The 16556-nt window shown below is 38.8% G+C and overlaps 1 protein-coding gene across 6 annotated transcripts in view; it reads right to left on the bottom strand.

Annotated features, from left to right (window-relative positions):
- Nucleotides 1-1956: 1956 nt before the first annotated feature.
- Nucleotides 1957-16556, bottom strand: part of ATP11C (ATPase phospholipid transporting 11C) — a 177386-nt gene continuing 162786 nt past the window's right edge. The window contains exons 28-30 of one of the 6 annotated variants that reach the window (XM_040627861.1): nucleotides 13577-13730; nucleotides 7269-7373; nucleotides 1957-4687 (exon numbers count right to left, since the gene is read on the bottom strand). In XM_040627861.1, the coding sequence (XP_040483795.1) occupies nucleotides 7272-7373; nucleotides 13577-13730 (256 nt within the window). In that variant the 3' untranslated portion in view covers nucleotides 1957-4687; nucleotides 7269-7271. Of the gene's footprint in view, nucleotides 4688-7268; nucleotides 7374-8062; nucleotides 8154-13390; nucleotides 13457-13576; nucleotides 13731-16556 lie in introns of those variants that run through there. The other 5 variants (XM_040627867.1, XM_040627888.1, XM_040627892.1 and 2 more) reach the window with 5 other exon arrangements.

A 16556-nucleotide genomic window follows, 5' to 3' on the forward strand; every position in this document is an offset into this window, starting at 1 on the left:
CGAACCACCCAGGCGCCCCATCACAAAACCTGGAAGTTATAAAAGGCAAGGGAGCAGATCTCCTCTAGAGCTTCCAGGAAAAACACACCTTGATTTTAGGACTTCCAGAATTGTAAGAGAATACATTTGTGTTGCAAAAAAAAAAAAAAAAAAAATCTTGCTCTACCAGACGGTGTGACCTTGGTTTGTGACTCAGTTTCTTTATCTGTCAAACGGAGGAATCTGAGTATCTACTTCATAAGACTGAATTATGAAAGGCATGAGTACACACCACAAGTCATTAGAACAGCGCCTGGCACACATTAAGTGCGGTTTAAGTGTTACTTGGAGTAGTTGTGATTTTAGTGGCTTTACTGGCAAATTGATGAAGAGACCAAGGAAGCAGCAGGCATTTTAACTATGAACATCCTTTGCCCCTCTCCACACGAAGAGCCAGGGCTAAAGACCTTCTGGGCCACCAAGAGGTGCACTGTTCCTTTCAGCCAGAGGCCCGCTCCTAGCACTTGCTCTTCAAGCCCACGAGGACTTGCTTGAACCACAAGCAACATTTCTTCAACACAAATGGTTAACATACTAGGAACCGAGCCCATGTTTCCTTGCCCGTAAGTTGCTGGGAAAATGTGTCGAATCAATTTTACAAAGTTGTGAAATAATTAGCCCCTGTTTTTCTGACTATTCCCAGAACTCAGGCCTTCAAGCTTCATTAGTATGCGGGCAGCTCGTCAGCCGTGGACCCACCCACTGAATAACCATAGTGATAACCTCAGCCCCTAACCTTTCTATGTGCTTCTTGCTGAAGGGCCAAACCACTCAGACCCTCACAATACTTACTTTATTGGCCAATCCTGGGGAGACTCAGCAGTGAGGCAGCTCCCCACAAAGCTGGATGGGGGAAGGGAAGGAAGCCTGCACAGACTAATTAATTCCAAGAAGGTGGAAAGAATCTACCCCAGCTACATCTATAAAAATTTGGTAAATGACAACTATTCATTAAAAAGATCAAAGCAATAAAACACCCCTTAATATAAAAATAATGATTTCATCTGAATAACAAATGGTATTTTGCAAAGCAGTTTTGATCCCTTTACCTCATTTGACCACCCCTCACCCCCAAGACACCATTTTACAGGCGAGAAGGGGACTGAGAGGGAAATGGCTCAAAGTGACAACGCTGAAAACTTTAACTCAGGTCTCACCTCCAAATACAGCTCCTTTCTCACTTACCAAAAAATAAAAAGGAGACACCTGAAATTAATATAACACAGTATGTTACCTATGCTGGAATTAAAGAAGCTTAATTAAAAAATAAAAATAAAAACGAAATTCACTAAACGTAGGTCGAAGACTTAACATGATCAGAAGGCTACAAAAACATAGAGACTTAAGTGTAAAAATGTAATGCAACCAGCTATGGTGGAGAAAGTTCAGTTTCTTAGCAGTCAAGGACAGTAGGGCTTTCACAAGATCTGAGATGCAGGCTGAGCCAGGGGGAGGGGATGCAGAGGTGGGAGGGGGAAGGGATGCAGAGGCGGGAGGAGGGGCAGGGAGAGGGAGGTGTACACACACGCTTTTGGACCAAATTTCAAGCGACTGTAGAATCGCTGCATGTTTGGATACTTAAGAATCAAATGATTTCAATGAGATCGAGACACAGACCACATATCACACTACCTCCAATGTGTGGGCAGCCGAGAGCACACTGCCAAGCACACACTAGTAGATTTTCAATATGTATTCACTGATTTGGCTGCACTTTTATCTATGCAGACAGTCCCACTCAAAACTCCCAGAAAAACTCTACCCTCCCCAAATTAGGTATTGCCCTAAAATGCCAGTTGAACGCATGTAGAGACAGGCAAAGAGAAAACTAAAAAACAATTTCCCATCACCATATTGCTTCTGTATTTTTATGTCAAACTGAGACCTTCCCAAAAAAAGAGGCTCAAATATCAATCATATCATACCAAAGTTTATTGATACATCAAACAAAAATTTCTGTAATGAAAAAGGCAAGTTGCATTCATAAAAGATGGCATTCACAGTCATTATAGAAAGCAACGACATAGATGTAAAAAATTGCTTAAGTGAAAAATGTAATATTGCAGTCCCATTTTGCAAGCTGAAAAATGATTTTGTTAACACTTGCATAAAATCTGCACATTTATATACTGCATGTTATTAAAAAATTCCATCACTAAATTATTGTGAATTTTGCAAATTTAGGCCTACATTTATACTGTTGCTGGTGTAGATGTTGTAGATTCGGAATCTATGTTTTATGTTTAGTAGGTTACACCTTCAAACACTGGACAACAGTTGTGAAAATTACAAGGACATCTTGATAGTTCAAATTTGTTCAAATGATGGGTATGTGATCCTATTATTACATTTTTCCCCTTTCTCTGTCACAGAATAAGGTGGTTAGGTTGTAGTGCTAAGAATACTGTAGGATGGCTTACTTCGAGTGGTTATATCTGCTAACCCATGCTAGCCATTTTTCAGCTCATTAATAAAATATCTTTCAAAAAGGAAAGTCGGGTCCCTCTCAACGATCTAGGCCATGATTATCACTGTCATGAATTTGAGCTGCAGTGTAACGTGTAGCTGAGACAGGACTTTAAATCCCCCTTATTCGCCTTTCTTCCTGGCTGCGAGGAATTTTACATGCCACCGTTAACGTCTCCACTGCCCCGGATGTTCTGATTATGGCAACCTCCAATGGTTTGCGCTGAACGAGTCTCTCTCTACACTGTGGATCTCTCATTTGTATTCACAGTCCCTCTAGTACTTAGTGAAACAACAATAACAACACAGCAACGACTCTAACACGAACAAGAACAACAAAAAACATCAAAAGCTTTCCTGGGTCTGATTTTTTTAGCTCTTTGGAATAGGCAAAGAATATACAGACTTTGTTTTCAGTAGATTACCTCAAATACAGGCGACCAGAACACAGCGCACTGGCTAAGCTGTGAATGACATCTAACAAAATACCCCAAAATAATACTGATCGGTGAGAACAAATGACATAATGAAAAAGGGGCATAATGACAGATTGGTTTCTGATAACTGTAATTATGTCCTTCCTAGAAAAATGACACCTAGACATTAACACAAAATCTATATGGAAAAATCAATGTGCCACGTGGACCATATAAATACACTGGTAGAGACTGAATTCAATACTTTTCTAAATCAAGGTACAATATAAACACTAATAAAATACAGGCATGCCAGAAAGACAACCAAACATGGAAACCGGTATGAAAACACCTAGTAATCTCTACGCCCAATGTGGGGTTTGAACTCATGACCCCAAGATCCAAGAGACGCATGCTTCACTGACTGAGCCAGCCATGCGCCCCGGAAAACGCTTTTTAAGAGCCCACTTCAATCTAGTCGTCAAATGTAGCCATTTATATCCAAAAGGCGTGTTTCATTTTAACATTTAATAAAGACGTTTCACATTTATTTTTATGTTTTAAGTGAACTCAGTAGGAGGCTAAAGCCTCCTTCTAGTCCAGTAAGTTGAGGACTTTACCAAAGTGAATCTCATGGTTTAAAGTGAGACCATCACCTAACCATGTTTGCTAAGAGAGAAAACATTCATGTTCAGAATCATGGCTTTGTAGGCTGAATCACCACCGTCTTGGGATGGATCCCTCTTTCCCAAATTGGTAAGTTAAAAAAAAAAAAAGTGCTGCATATACGCACAAACGCAGCCTCCTTCAAAAAACCATCATTAACAGTTTGAAATAAGCTATTTTCCCCCCTCTCCACAAAAAATTATAAAAGACTGATGTTCAGATGGCTTTACTTTTTATGTAACTATGGTTTTGCCTATCTCACCTCAGATCCCAGTAAAACTAATATAGGAAAAATCTGTTTTATCTTAACTCTCTTGACAGGCTACTTACTAAGTGATTGGAAATGTTTTATTTTCAAATCTAGTAGCCACACACCCATTAAGTAGGATTTAATTCAGAAGAACAAAAATAAAATACGCAATTTTTTTGATTCTCACAAAAATATCCAGGATGAACATTCTTTTCACGTAAGGGTTCAAGGTATTTTTCTGGCAAGGGTAGTCTATGAAGACAAAATTAGCATGTGGGTGAACAGAAAGGATTAACTATTCTTATGTACTGATACCATTTAGTCTTCTTGTATGTTCAAGTATTCCTTTCATATGTTTGAAAAAAAAATAATTTATCATTCAGCAGGAAAAAGAAATGTGATCCAAACAGCCTATTTCTTCTGCCAGGCAAAAAAAGGTAAGATTAGCAAAGTCTATTCATTCCCATTGTATGACTTCTACTTTATATTATATTTAGATCCATTCACAGAGTTCATGGGTTAAAAGGAGCACTCATTTGGTAGTTATATTATTCTATCTAAAGCCAGAAATTCTAATTATTCGTGCTTTCAACTTTCACGTGATTCGTAACTTAGAGCTTTGGCCGTAATGGCTACTTAACAGTAACTGTAAATGCTTAAGAGAGTCATTTGGTATTTTAATGGACATTGATTCTGAACCCTAGACATAAGAGAGTGGTTTAATTTGTTGCATATTGAGTATCCTGAGATGGTAACTTTTTGTAGTTGTTTCTTCCTGCTTTCTTTTTTAGCTGTAACCATTGTCAATATGCTTGTAGGACAATAACATAGGCAGTTCAAGATTCGGATTCTGAAAAATTTAAAATATACAGAGTTAAAAGGTTTATTTTAACAATAATGTGAAGCCATCTGTTTAGCATTTGCAAAAATAAATCAAGTAGTAAATTTTGTTATGAGAGTAAAGGAACGATCTGAAAGTGCCAAGTTTTATTCACATGCAGGGGGAAAAAACCTGACACAATAACCAGTTTTTAATCCTTTCTTCATTTGTTAGCTGAATAGATTCAGACTTGCTTTCTGCTTTTGGAATGCTCCAGGGCTCTCCTGTCACTGTTCCCACAAGGACTCTCTGGTCCGTGAGCTCCTTGAAAACACGGAGATTTTATTTTCCTATCTCCAGCACCTAGCCAGGTACTCGGACATGTTGAACAAATGAATTGATTACTGTTTTTTGAGGATGTGTAAATTTTGACAGAGGAAGTCTAAAGATATACTCAGTTTTGAAAGGCTGTTGTACAAGTATTTTTCCTTTACTGAAAGAAACATGTTTCTTCCCCATATAATGCTGAGGTTAATTTTCTTTTTGGTAGATCATGTATCTATGAGTCAATGGATGCTTCTGTTTTTCTTATTCATCATCTTTTTAGAAAAGCGACCACAGAAATGTCCCGAAATCTGTAGATTCTTCTCTGTCCTCTGAACATTATCAAATGCTATTACAGGGATAGGGCGTGGTAGACCAACTGATCACACAGTAAAAATCAGGTATGTTGAGAAGTGGAAGTCTTCGATCTCGGGAGGGAGCCTAACTTTCATTCTCCACTCTAAAATCCAACCTTTTAAAACAGGAATAGGGGAGGGCCTTCAGGGGTATGCTATTTTCTTCCCATTTTGGTGCACCTTCCTTGCCATGACTGGACTAGAAGTCCTCTAGAATATGTTCCATTTCTTTCATGTTCCCTACTTTCTTAAGAGTTCTTCACGTAGCAGGGTCATGGTGACTGAACCGCACCAAAATAAGGCTGCCGTTCACATTGAGAACTTATAAAAGGAGTCATGCAGCTCGCTCATCAAGCGACAAACTCAGTGGCTGAACTACTTGCCAAGTATTTTCCTCGGAGGAAAAACAACGCTACACGAAAAGATATTCGTGGAAGAAATAACTATGTTAAAAATAAAACAATTGTTTAAAAAATAAAACTTCCTCAATTCTATGTTCCTCATCCTTTGTTATTGTAGGATTTCAGGCCCTGGAGAGGCCAAAAGCAGAAGCAGTGTCTGCTACCCAACCTAGTCTCCCAAACCACAGACCAAGCTAAAGAAAGCAATCCAGGGGGATACAGAATTAGCTGGAAACAGTATGGCTAAAATGCACCATACAGCTTAGGACAAGGCCATCCGGGACAAAAAGGTAAACAACTTTGAAGGCTACCGGGAAGCAGATCATTACTGAGGGAAGATACAAAGCAGGTGTCACTCAAAATGACTGGAGCAAAAAGAGTCTGCTTCCCGAAGAACACCGAGGATGCAGACTATGATAAACCGTAGGCGATAGAACCAAAGTATTCGTGCCATTAGCTTCGTTCTTATTCTTTGCTCAGGGGTGGGGGAGTTGACAGCTGATGAAAACATGGGCCTATGAGGAGGATTCACACTTGTTAGCTCCAAAGAGAACTGAACTGCAATTTCATTCCTGATGATCATTAGTTTTTATGTGTGCATGAAAGACGGCCCTCCCCTAAGCTGTATTGAGTTTTTTCCAAGCTGGTAAGCTTGTAAACTTCATTCACGAATTACTCTGAATTCCTACGGGTGGATAAAGGACCTCTCAAGGCCTGGGATGACAGAGGCCCTTGCAGTGGGAAACAAAATACACACAAAGGAGTCATTCCGAGTTCAAGGACTCCTCCCATGGCATATCAATTCCTCCCGACTATTTTTTGGGGGTAAATGAAACAATATGTTACAAAATGAATTTACTCATTTTTGGAAAAAACAATTCTGAAGCAGTCTACATAACTAGGCTAGCATCCCCCTGAATAGCTAGGAAAGATTTTACCTTTACCTCTGAAAGTTGAAACATTTAGCTTGAATAAAACTTGACATTAAAAAAGTGATTAGATTGGTTCATTAATTTTGGGGATCAGACATTTACGAGTACATTAGGTGTATACCTGCAAACACACAGACACAGCACATGGAGGTACAAACACACCGGATTATTTCCACATACTTCCCAAAAGAACATGCAATGCTAAATCGACTTGACAGTATACAGATGCAATTTTGGAATATTGATTTTCAATTTTCTAAATGATTTTTTAAAATCCAAATGGTATTTCCTAATCAGTATTAACGAATACCGCCATGACAACTTGCCCCTTACAAATTCAATATACTTTCATTGTATTTTTATTGCCCTTCAAGCTCTGCAAAATGCCTAACATTTTATTTGGGGGCTTAACAAATTTCAAATACAGATTTTTCCCATATTCCAAGTAATGCATCTTTATATTTTTTGTAAAGAATCGTATAAAGTTCACCACACCAACAGCAGAGAAAATTTAGAGAGTGGTATTTTCATTTTTTTTCCTTATAATGCTGTTAATCTGTTTCTTTAAAAGCCAGCCCGCTTGTTTAACACTAGGTACCTGTTACAATATATTAGATTCGTCTGAGAATGTTCGTAAAAGAAGAGGTCTGACTGAAGGTCTGGCGGATAATGAGTCAGATGCCCTTTTACAGCTCAGATTTCTCTGTAATAGTGAGGTAAAGATACTTAAAGAAATCATTTGAAGACTGGTTAACCTACCTGGTGATAAAAACGTAGAAGAAAAAAATCATTTCCTATAGACTACTCTTTCAGCCAAGAGTACAAATGATTACACTACAGCAAACGCATAACATTTAAATGAATATATATTGACAGGCCTAAGAAAGTCTCCAACTCGAATTGAATTGTTTTCATGGTAGAAGTATGCAGACATTAGTAGTGTATGGCAAACTGGGGTTTTTGAAATGACACCGGTAGGCTGGTTATGTGGTAGATGAGTCAATATGGTTTGATTAGTAAACCTTACCATCCTTTTGGTGAACACCTCTGAGAGTTGTGCTGGTGCTGAGTGTATCGAACAAAGAGAAATTTGTGCAAAACATTCCTGTCTTGGTGAACAGACTAGCTCTAACACGCTGTGGCTTCTACTGCGGACCAGGAATCAATGGGACTAGACACTTACAGTCCAAGTGTTTGAAAATCACTTCCTCTTCAATGTGACAAATTGAGAAGGTGAACAAATGATTAAAGGAAAATGACAAAATACTCTTTTAAGTATCAAATAGAAGATATAAAAATGAGTAATGAGAAATAATTTTTCATAAAGAGTCAGAAAATGGCGTCAAGCAAATGAGAATGCAAGCACGTTGGTACATTAAGAAAGGAAATCACCTTATTCACTCCAAGAGAAACTGTGATTGCTGGAAGTTTGAGAAAGCATGAAGATAGTAGATGTTCCTGAGGAAGGGAGGCGTTTCGTTACCTTGTTCACAATTGCACAAAGGGTGGAAAATTGCAGTAGAAAAAAGAGAAATGCAGAAACCAAAAAAAAAAAAAAAAAGTAAATATTCTCTGAAATCTAAGACATTTAAAAAGAAACCTTGAGAATTCGAAGTCGAAATGACATGTTAGTTTTGAAGGCATTACTCTCTGAAGTAACAGTCAAATTAGAGTTGGGAATAGTCTCTATTATATGTGCAAACTACTATTTCTCTGTTTAACAGTTTAAAATTATTTTGTTAATGGGAAGATTGACTATTTTGAATAAAATAATTTAAAAATACGCTTCTCATTAAAATAAGGCTTACTTCTAATCTTTAATTCAGTAACCTACATTGTTCAAAATCCATTGGTCAGAGAGCTATGTCCAGGGTCCATCACCAATCTAACCTTGAAGGAACTCTCTGCCCTATCCAATTGCATAGATACAATATGAAGGGACTGACTGCTCTTGGGCCCGTACAGGTTAAAAGCCTAACAAAACTAACACAGTGGGAAGATACCTGGTGAAACCACACTTCAGTCCCATTTATCGTTGGACCAATGCTTAATTTCCTTTATTCTAACATAATTTGGTTGGTTTCCCCCTTTTCTTACAGACACCTTTTTAAAAGGGTAGGCTAAAGACCTATGATTTCTCCTTTAAAATGCCTAGAGAAAGTAAAAATTGTTAACTTCAAGTTTAATCAGAAAACCCAACAGGTTATTATTTTTCCTTCTTATTCCATGCCTGAAGTTATAAGCTAAGTCACAGAGTTGGTTTTGGCATTGCCCAAGCAAAACAGAAGATGAGTGGTCAACGATGGGGACGAGTTTAACAATTCTGCTAATTAAGATTACCCATTTTATCTACTTAGTGACTAATGAAAATAGGTCTTAAAAAAAAAACCGGCGAAAGTATCATATGCATCTAGCAGAATCTAATAAACAATAAAACTTTTAAAGGCAAATACTTTGACTTATTCATATTATGTTTTAACATAACCATATTTTTTCCTGTTCATATTTTACCTTCAAGTTGGTGACATGTTGGCAACATGCAAATTACCAATTGATAAAGCTAGAGAAATCTATAGTTTCTGAGAAAAAAAATTTAAATTGTTCTGCCTTCTATTTTGTGGGCAAAAATCTCGCAACAAAATGAACACGATACCAAGCCCCCCACCCCCATGTTTAATATACGAGCCTAATTATTTAAGACTGCAACTATAAGCACATTTTGGTGCACTCAAAACCTTACATCCGACCGTCAGAGATAAAAGTACTTCTATGAAGCAGAAATTTTAGGAGTTAATAGATTAGGTTACTTTATAAAGGAAAAAGAAAGGGAGTATGACAGTACAGAAGGCAGTGGAGAGCACGGAAAGAGTATCTGAAGCAATCAAAAACTGATATAGCCAGCAAGTGGTGGGGGGGAGGGGAGGAGTGAAGGAAGCGAGATAATGAGCTAAAAGAGGATGAAATTTCCACATTCCTTTGCAGTCATCTAAAGAGCTTTGATACCAGCTCAGGCTCAATGAGCAGTATGTCAAAGAGGCCAATGCATAAAGGTCCATCTCAACAGCCACAGTGTTAGGATTCAACTTTTTGTCTAATCCAGTTAACAGGGCTATTATCTATCCTTACAACCCACGGTTGTACGGGACACTGTGAGAATCACAATCGTCATCAGCCTTGGCACCACCGTTATTAAAAGGATAAGTTATAGTCCCCCAAATTTTCCCAGTGCTTTCTCTGGGAATTTTGCTCAGACAGCTGACATTCTTCCTTTTCCTGTCTTCCACTCCGAAAGAGCTCCCTCCAGAATGGAATATTTCTTCTAGTTTGTGCAGACATCCCATGCTAGGCATGGCCGTGTTGCTAGGTCCATTTCCATTAGCTTATAGTGTTCCAGGGTCTAGTAGGGCCAACTCAAGCCTCCCTTTCTGATGGTGGTAGTTTACGTGGGAAAACTTCCATAACGTGCTGAGAAGAAGTCTTCCACTGGATATGGGGAGTGGTATTTACTACTTGGCCAGAAAGTTCAGGTGTTACTTCACTGGTTAAGAGAGAGCCCAACAACTGTGCTAAGAGACCCAACTTTTTGAAATACCAGAAATCCTAAACTTTAAATTTCCTTTGAAGTGTTATCTTGTTCCACTGTTTGGTGCTCAATGGCGGTTTCACCATGTCCTGTCAGCAGCACGGTGATGTAGCTTTGTCCATTTATAAGCTAAAGAAAAGCCTTATGATCCTTAATGATAGGATTTTAGCTCAAAAATGAACCACACTGCTGAAAAGACAGCTGAGGAATAGGTAGCTTAAACGAACCTTTGAGTTAAATGACCGAGGGAACCTATTTTCGAAGAAAGTAGAATTCCTTACAACGCTGATGTCATGACAGAACTCAGCTGGGGCGGAGGCCGCCATACCAGCCTCTTTCCTGGCGGCTTCAGGAGGTCGTGACTTGAAATAGCTCAGATGTGTTACAACACGCCGTATCACCGAGTCTACTATTCTGCTTTATACCTGCTTACAGAAGAGCTCCGTATAAATCCCCTTTATAACTTAACTACAGTGAGAGCTCCCTGTGAGCTGGGGCTACATCTGGTTCATCCCTGAATTACTGAGACCTAGTATAGTAGCTAACTTATAGTGGACCCTCAGGCAATGTATGCTGAATTGAATGGAATCTAACAGAAGGCTGCTTCTATAATTGTTAAATGTAAATGGCCTAGCTTCGGATTCAAATGCCAGAGCCATTTTCACTACCCGCCACTGAGTTCCTTCGGAAAGCAGCTGCCAAGACCCACAGGAGGACAGCACGGGCAGCCAACTTGCCACAGGTATTTCTGGCTCTGTGCACAAAGGATCCAAGATGCTAACTGGTTGAGGTCCAGGGGGAATCTTCTACCTCTAGGTAGGGACACACACTTTACCCCATTAGGGAGCCTGTCGGGTATGAGGCTGACCCAGTGTAAAAGAATTTTTTGCCTCTCTTTAAAAGTGAGGCCAATGCCTTAGCAAGGGATACTAAAGCAAGAAGGAAGTCACCCGGGATGTCAGACGGCTGGTGATGAAGATACTCTTTCTCCTTCATCTTAAAAGTGGCCTCTGCCTCTTTGATATGGCCAAACAGGGCCTTATGTAAACAGATGTGACATCAGAATAGCCATGGCTGCCATGTTTCAGTTGGCCTTTATGCATTCATACGCACTACTTTGCTCTTGCATTTTCTCACAAGGGAAAAAAAAAAAGAGGCAGTGCTGCTGAGTGCCCACAACTTTTTGTCTCATCTGCAACTCTCAAAAATCCCGCAGAGTCTGAAAAACCATTTAGCATTTCAGACACTGGATGTAAAGAGAGATGTTCATCAGTAGGCGGTTCAACACATGTTCTGGTTCAATGAGGGTAGGAATAAATGAATGAGTGAGTGAATGAATGAAGGTGATTATGGACATTTTCCTGATTGTTCTAGCACACCAGCATGCCAAGCTATAGCACAGACACTAGAATTCCTCCTATCATGGACATAACCCATGGCAAACAAATTTCATGCTGAACCTCATGCTTTCAACAGAAGTTCGTCATCTCCTGTCTGCATGGAAAGAAGATGTTTTACGTCTTTATCTGTGACTGCTTTGTAGCCTCCCTCCATTTAATTTATGTCAAAGTCACCTCCAGCCAGGGTCTACTTTTGTTTTTTTAAAAGAAAGGGCCTCAGGAAGAGGATAAGATGGTATGTTTGAAGGTTTTGATTTCGGAGATTTTTGTATCATCTTTAGAGCATGAAGCTGGGTGTGAGCCATTACTTAGCATGAGCTCCATTAACCCAAATAAGAAAAACATTTAGGAGCGTCCCAAAAGTGTACTCCCAAATAAGGGGACTAGAAGAGCACCTCAGAGATCCTTCCCAGACAAACTGTCTATTAGAACAAGGCACCAAACCACTTTCTTCCAGTGACATTTTTTATTTGGCTTGATCTAAATTGCCACTTGAGCCATTCTGGGAAGAACCTGTTGTATCATACCTGTTTTAGCCCTTTTAGACCTTTTACTAAGGTCGATGCAGACAAGTAAATGCCACTTTCCCATCCTAAGACTAAACACCAGGCCGGAGGGAGTTAGTAGGGGCCTACTGGAAGGATTAAAGAGTAGACTAAGGCGGTCTTAGCTAGGCTCATGTTACTGGGGGCACTGCCACCCACAAGGCATGCAGAAGCAGCGAGTTAAGGCCAGTTCTGACCACCTAACTGTACAGGGATTGGCTTTGCATACCAAAATCAATGTGGCTGATTCCACTGGTAATCTATTGATTTTGACTGGGGCTGATACTGACTTACCGATCGTGAAGGTCCTCTTTAACACAGCTAGTCACTAAAGATTTTCTCATTATAATCATTTTAGTTCCCTACACCTACATGATGCCAACCACTGGAGTCTCTCAAATCAACAGGCCAAAACCAAAATCAGACAAACCAGTTTTGTGGCTAAACTGGTTGGCAAATCTGATCGAATAGGTCTGGGAGATATACCTTAGACTATTTCCTGAAAATATTGCATTGGAGGGACTATACAATCGAGTTGGTGTCAAGAGGATAAAAACAGCATTCTGTTTGGCAAAATGAGTTAAGTGCTGGCAGGAAGAAGACATATTTAATTAATCTGTTGGTCAAAATTTGCCAGAAGTTTTCTTTTCCAAGCTAATCTACCCCTTTCACTTTAAAGGCTTTTTAGGAATGTTTAAAAGATACCCGACAATGCAGGGCCAAGCAATTAGGCTGGCAAAGGGTAATAACTTCTCATTCCCACAAGAAATTTACAATTTAAGCAGCAAAAATAAAAACACACTCATAAAACAATCTTAATTTTTACAAGTGTGTTCAGGAGGGTAAGGATGCAGAAATCACATCTAGGGAATTCTCTTTGGTTTAAATATACTGCTGGACAGACAGGGCTAGAAGCGACACAGAGATTAAGCAGCACTATAATTAAAGGAAGGGGAAAGGTTTGAAAGAAGCAAATTGGGATTATCAACTGAAAAATCTGCAAACAACCCACAGGGAAATTTCTAAGGTTAAAGCTGGAATGTTGGTGTGGAAATTCCTGGTGTGAAAATTCTAGGCTAAAAAAAAAAAAAACCACCCCGTTTTTTCCATTTAAAATTCCATATGGAGCATATGAGATACTCCATATGGATTGCTAAAGGTCACATAGAACACTATTAAGGAATCTACTTACCACCTGCATTGGATAACGAAGTTTTTACTATACTTTTTATGCAGAAGAGGAAATTAAGTGATGAACCTGTAAGGAGGGGTTTAACATGCTGTAACTAATGCAAATCTATTTAATAAGGTTTTTAGTTCATGGCAGATATTGAAGCCCCTTCCAAAAATCAACTTTTAATATAAACTTAGTTCTTACCCTGGCACTTCTTCTTCTTACATTCTTTAATACTATCAGGAGAATCTCAGGGAAAAGGCTGATAAATATTAGAAGAACTATGGCCAACCATGTAGATACAGAAGACAGCATTTGAGCAAATACGAAATACATTCTCTGTTGTTTGAGAAAAGGCCTAGAGCGGAAAGAACACACAGAATGGAAAGGAAATTAGTTCCCGTCATATGAAACAGATGTGTAATTGAAACTATCTTTTGTATTTACAGGGACTCTTCTAATTACACACATTAATAGAAATATTTTTCTTTAAGAATATCCCAAAAGTACCAAACAGATTTCATTTACTAAATATTTAGTGAAAAAAGGAGTGATAATTAAAGGGGAAGAATGACAGTAAAATGCATCTGAGTTGAAAACCAAGCAATCAACTTTAAAACTGCCACCTGGAGAATATTTATTGGCATTAGAAAATACTGGAGCTTCAAAGATATTCAAGAGCAACGGTTAATTTTTACGCTAACGAGCATTTTATTTCTCAGCTGTTTTGTTAATATGAGAATGGACTGTGCTCTACATTCAGAAATTTAAGACGTTTTTATATGCCCCCTCCCAACTCTACATAAAGATAGAAAGGACTGTTGAGCTTCTCTTTCTACCATTCTTATCCACAGATACATACTGAGTATCCAGTGTGCGCCAAGTAAGCTGGCAGAAGAATACTGCTAATAGGACATTAAGTCTTGGAGTCCAGAAATCTAGGACCCCTCATTCTGATGTTGGATTTCATTCTAAGTCATCCACTGAACTGTCTGGTGGCCAGAGAAAAGCCTCCCTAGGCTAAATGTTGTTGGAAGCAGAGGGGGAGGAAGTGTAAAGTGGCTGATCAGGGTTGGGATGCACAACAGACTCTCCCTGGATTAGGAGCTCTGGACAGATAACTGGTTGTCTCATTTATTAGATTACCCATTGGGCTCACTGAAGATAAACTGGTTTCTCATTAAAAAAAAATATCGATGTTTGTGCACTCTTATGTAACATAATAAAATCAAGCTTTTGGCTCTAGGTATATGGGGCTAGAGTGTGGCACAGGAAGTGAGCAGAACAGTGAGATGGAGAATTTTATGAGGTCTGGGCTAAAAAGGTTTTCCAGGGTCCCTACCATCCAAAAAAGAATTATGCAGAGCTCTACCCTTCACTCTAATTCTGAAGGGAACCCTGACTTATTTTCTAGGCAGTTAATTGACCATAATAAGCGTCCAGTAGACAACTAACAACTAGTCATTGGGTATTCCGCACAGTACTCACAATACTCTGTAATTAACAGCTCTAGATTTTTCTTTCTTTCTTTCTTTCTTTCTTTCTTTCTTTCTTTCTTTCTTTCTTTCTTTCTTTTCTTTTCTTTTCTTTTCTTTTCTTTTCTCTTTTCTTTTCTTTGTTTGTTTCCCCTGCCCTGCAGCTCTAGATTTTTCTTTATCTTGACACCTATGGTGCTTTATGGGGGAAGAGCAAAAAACAAAAGCTATTATTCTTGGATTGGGTCTGGAGCTCAGAAATCATCATTCTCACTGCTAAACCCCAGAGGGGTGTGTCACAATGCCTCAGGGTTGAATGTGTCCAGAGGTAATAGCTGAAACCAGCATTTAGCTGAAATCTCACACAGTTTCTGGTCATATTTTGCTGGTTGCTTTGTAATTTTATATTCATGTAGTAGCTCAACTCAGCTCTACTTATGGATAGCACTACAGGCTACGAAATAAAAATAGATATATTTCATTTTTAGTAAGTATCGCTAATGACTAGAAAGAGGTGTAACAATATCTTAATCATTTAAAGGATTTATTTTAATCAATAAGGAATAGTCTGTGGTAAGAGAAACTAGTTTGCTAGAAACATTTTATTCTTGTGGAAATTTTGCATTAGTTCAGATGCTGATTACACAGATTTATAGACAGAACTATGGTGCTCTGGGCAGAGTTACAACTGTATATTACATTAGGTTAATCAACTTTGATTAATTTATATATTATTAAAGAAAACAGAGACTTCTGTCAGCTTCACTGCTTCAATAATTACCTCTATAGGTGCTCAATATATGCGTGATTACATTTTTTGGAACTGCTTAAGTGATTAGGTAGTTCATATTTTTATTTCTTAAGGCTTTTATTTAAAAAGCTTTTCAAAACAGTAAGAATTTTTTCTAATTAAGTCTCAAGGGATAATAAACACGGCCTCACATCTCCGTGATAACATGGAATGTTTTGTACCTGTGATTTTGCTCAAACCAGTGAGAAAATGTACTCCTAGAATCTCATTCTATGGCTTCCCCTAGCCATGCTCTCTGCTGCCGGCATCCTTGTCAAGAGAAGCCACTGATTAATGAAAACACCTACAATATTTAAAAACAAAATAAAGGCCTCTGGGAGTAAGAAAAGGAGATGACAATCTGACTTCTTTTCATTCCTTATAACTCTCCCAGTCACAGCTTCTGTGTCCTTCTCACTAGATCCTAATCTCCTAGAGGGAGGGGTACAGCCTATTCATCTTGGTTTCCCAGAGTGCCTCACACACAACAGATTCCGAATAAACATCTACCGAACCAAGATGAACTCAAGGAACTTTAAGGCCACACTGTAGAGTCTGCCTTTACCCCACCCCAAACAATAAGACGTGATTTTAAGATATAACCCTCTGAATATTAAGTGGTATATATTCTTTCCTTGAGCACAAGTATAGTGACAAGATTGACAGTAATATACCATAAAGAGAATAGAATCCAAATGGATAATAGTGTATCTACCGGCCACCGTGTCCTGTAGAAACTTCAGAGGATGAATATTTCCACTGGAAACCACACGAAGGGCTAGAACCTGCAGTTTCACTTCACAGAGAGATGTTTACATACCTTCAAGTGGAAAGATTTGGGCAGGGGCTACTAGAAAGGAGGACTTTTGAATGACTTGTATAAGTCGATATACTTGCATTTGAAATCTTACCTGAAGTT

This window comes from Ursus maritimus, assembly GCF_017311325.1.
Source record: "Ursus maritimus isolate PB19 chromosome X unlocalized genomic scaffold, ASM1731132v1 scaffold_X1, whole genome shotgun sequence".
Taxonomy (NCBI): Eukaryota; Metazoa; Chordata; class Mammalia; order Carnivora; family Ursidae; genus Ursus; species Ursus maritimus.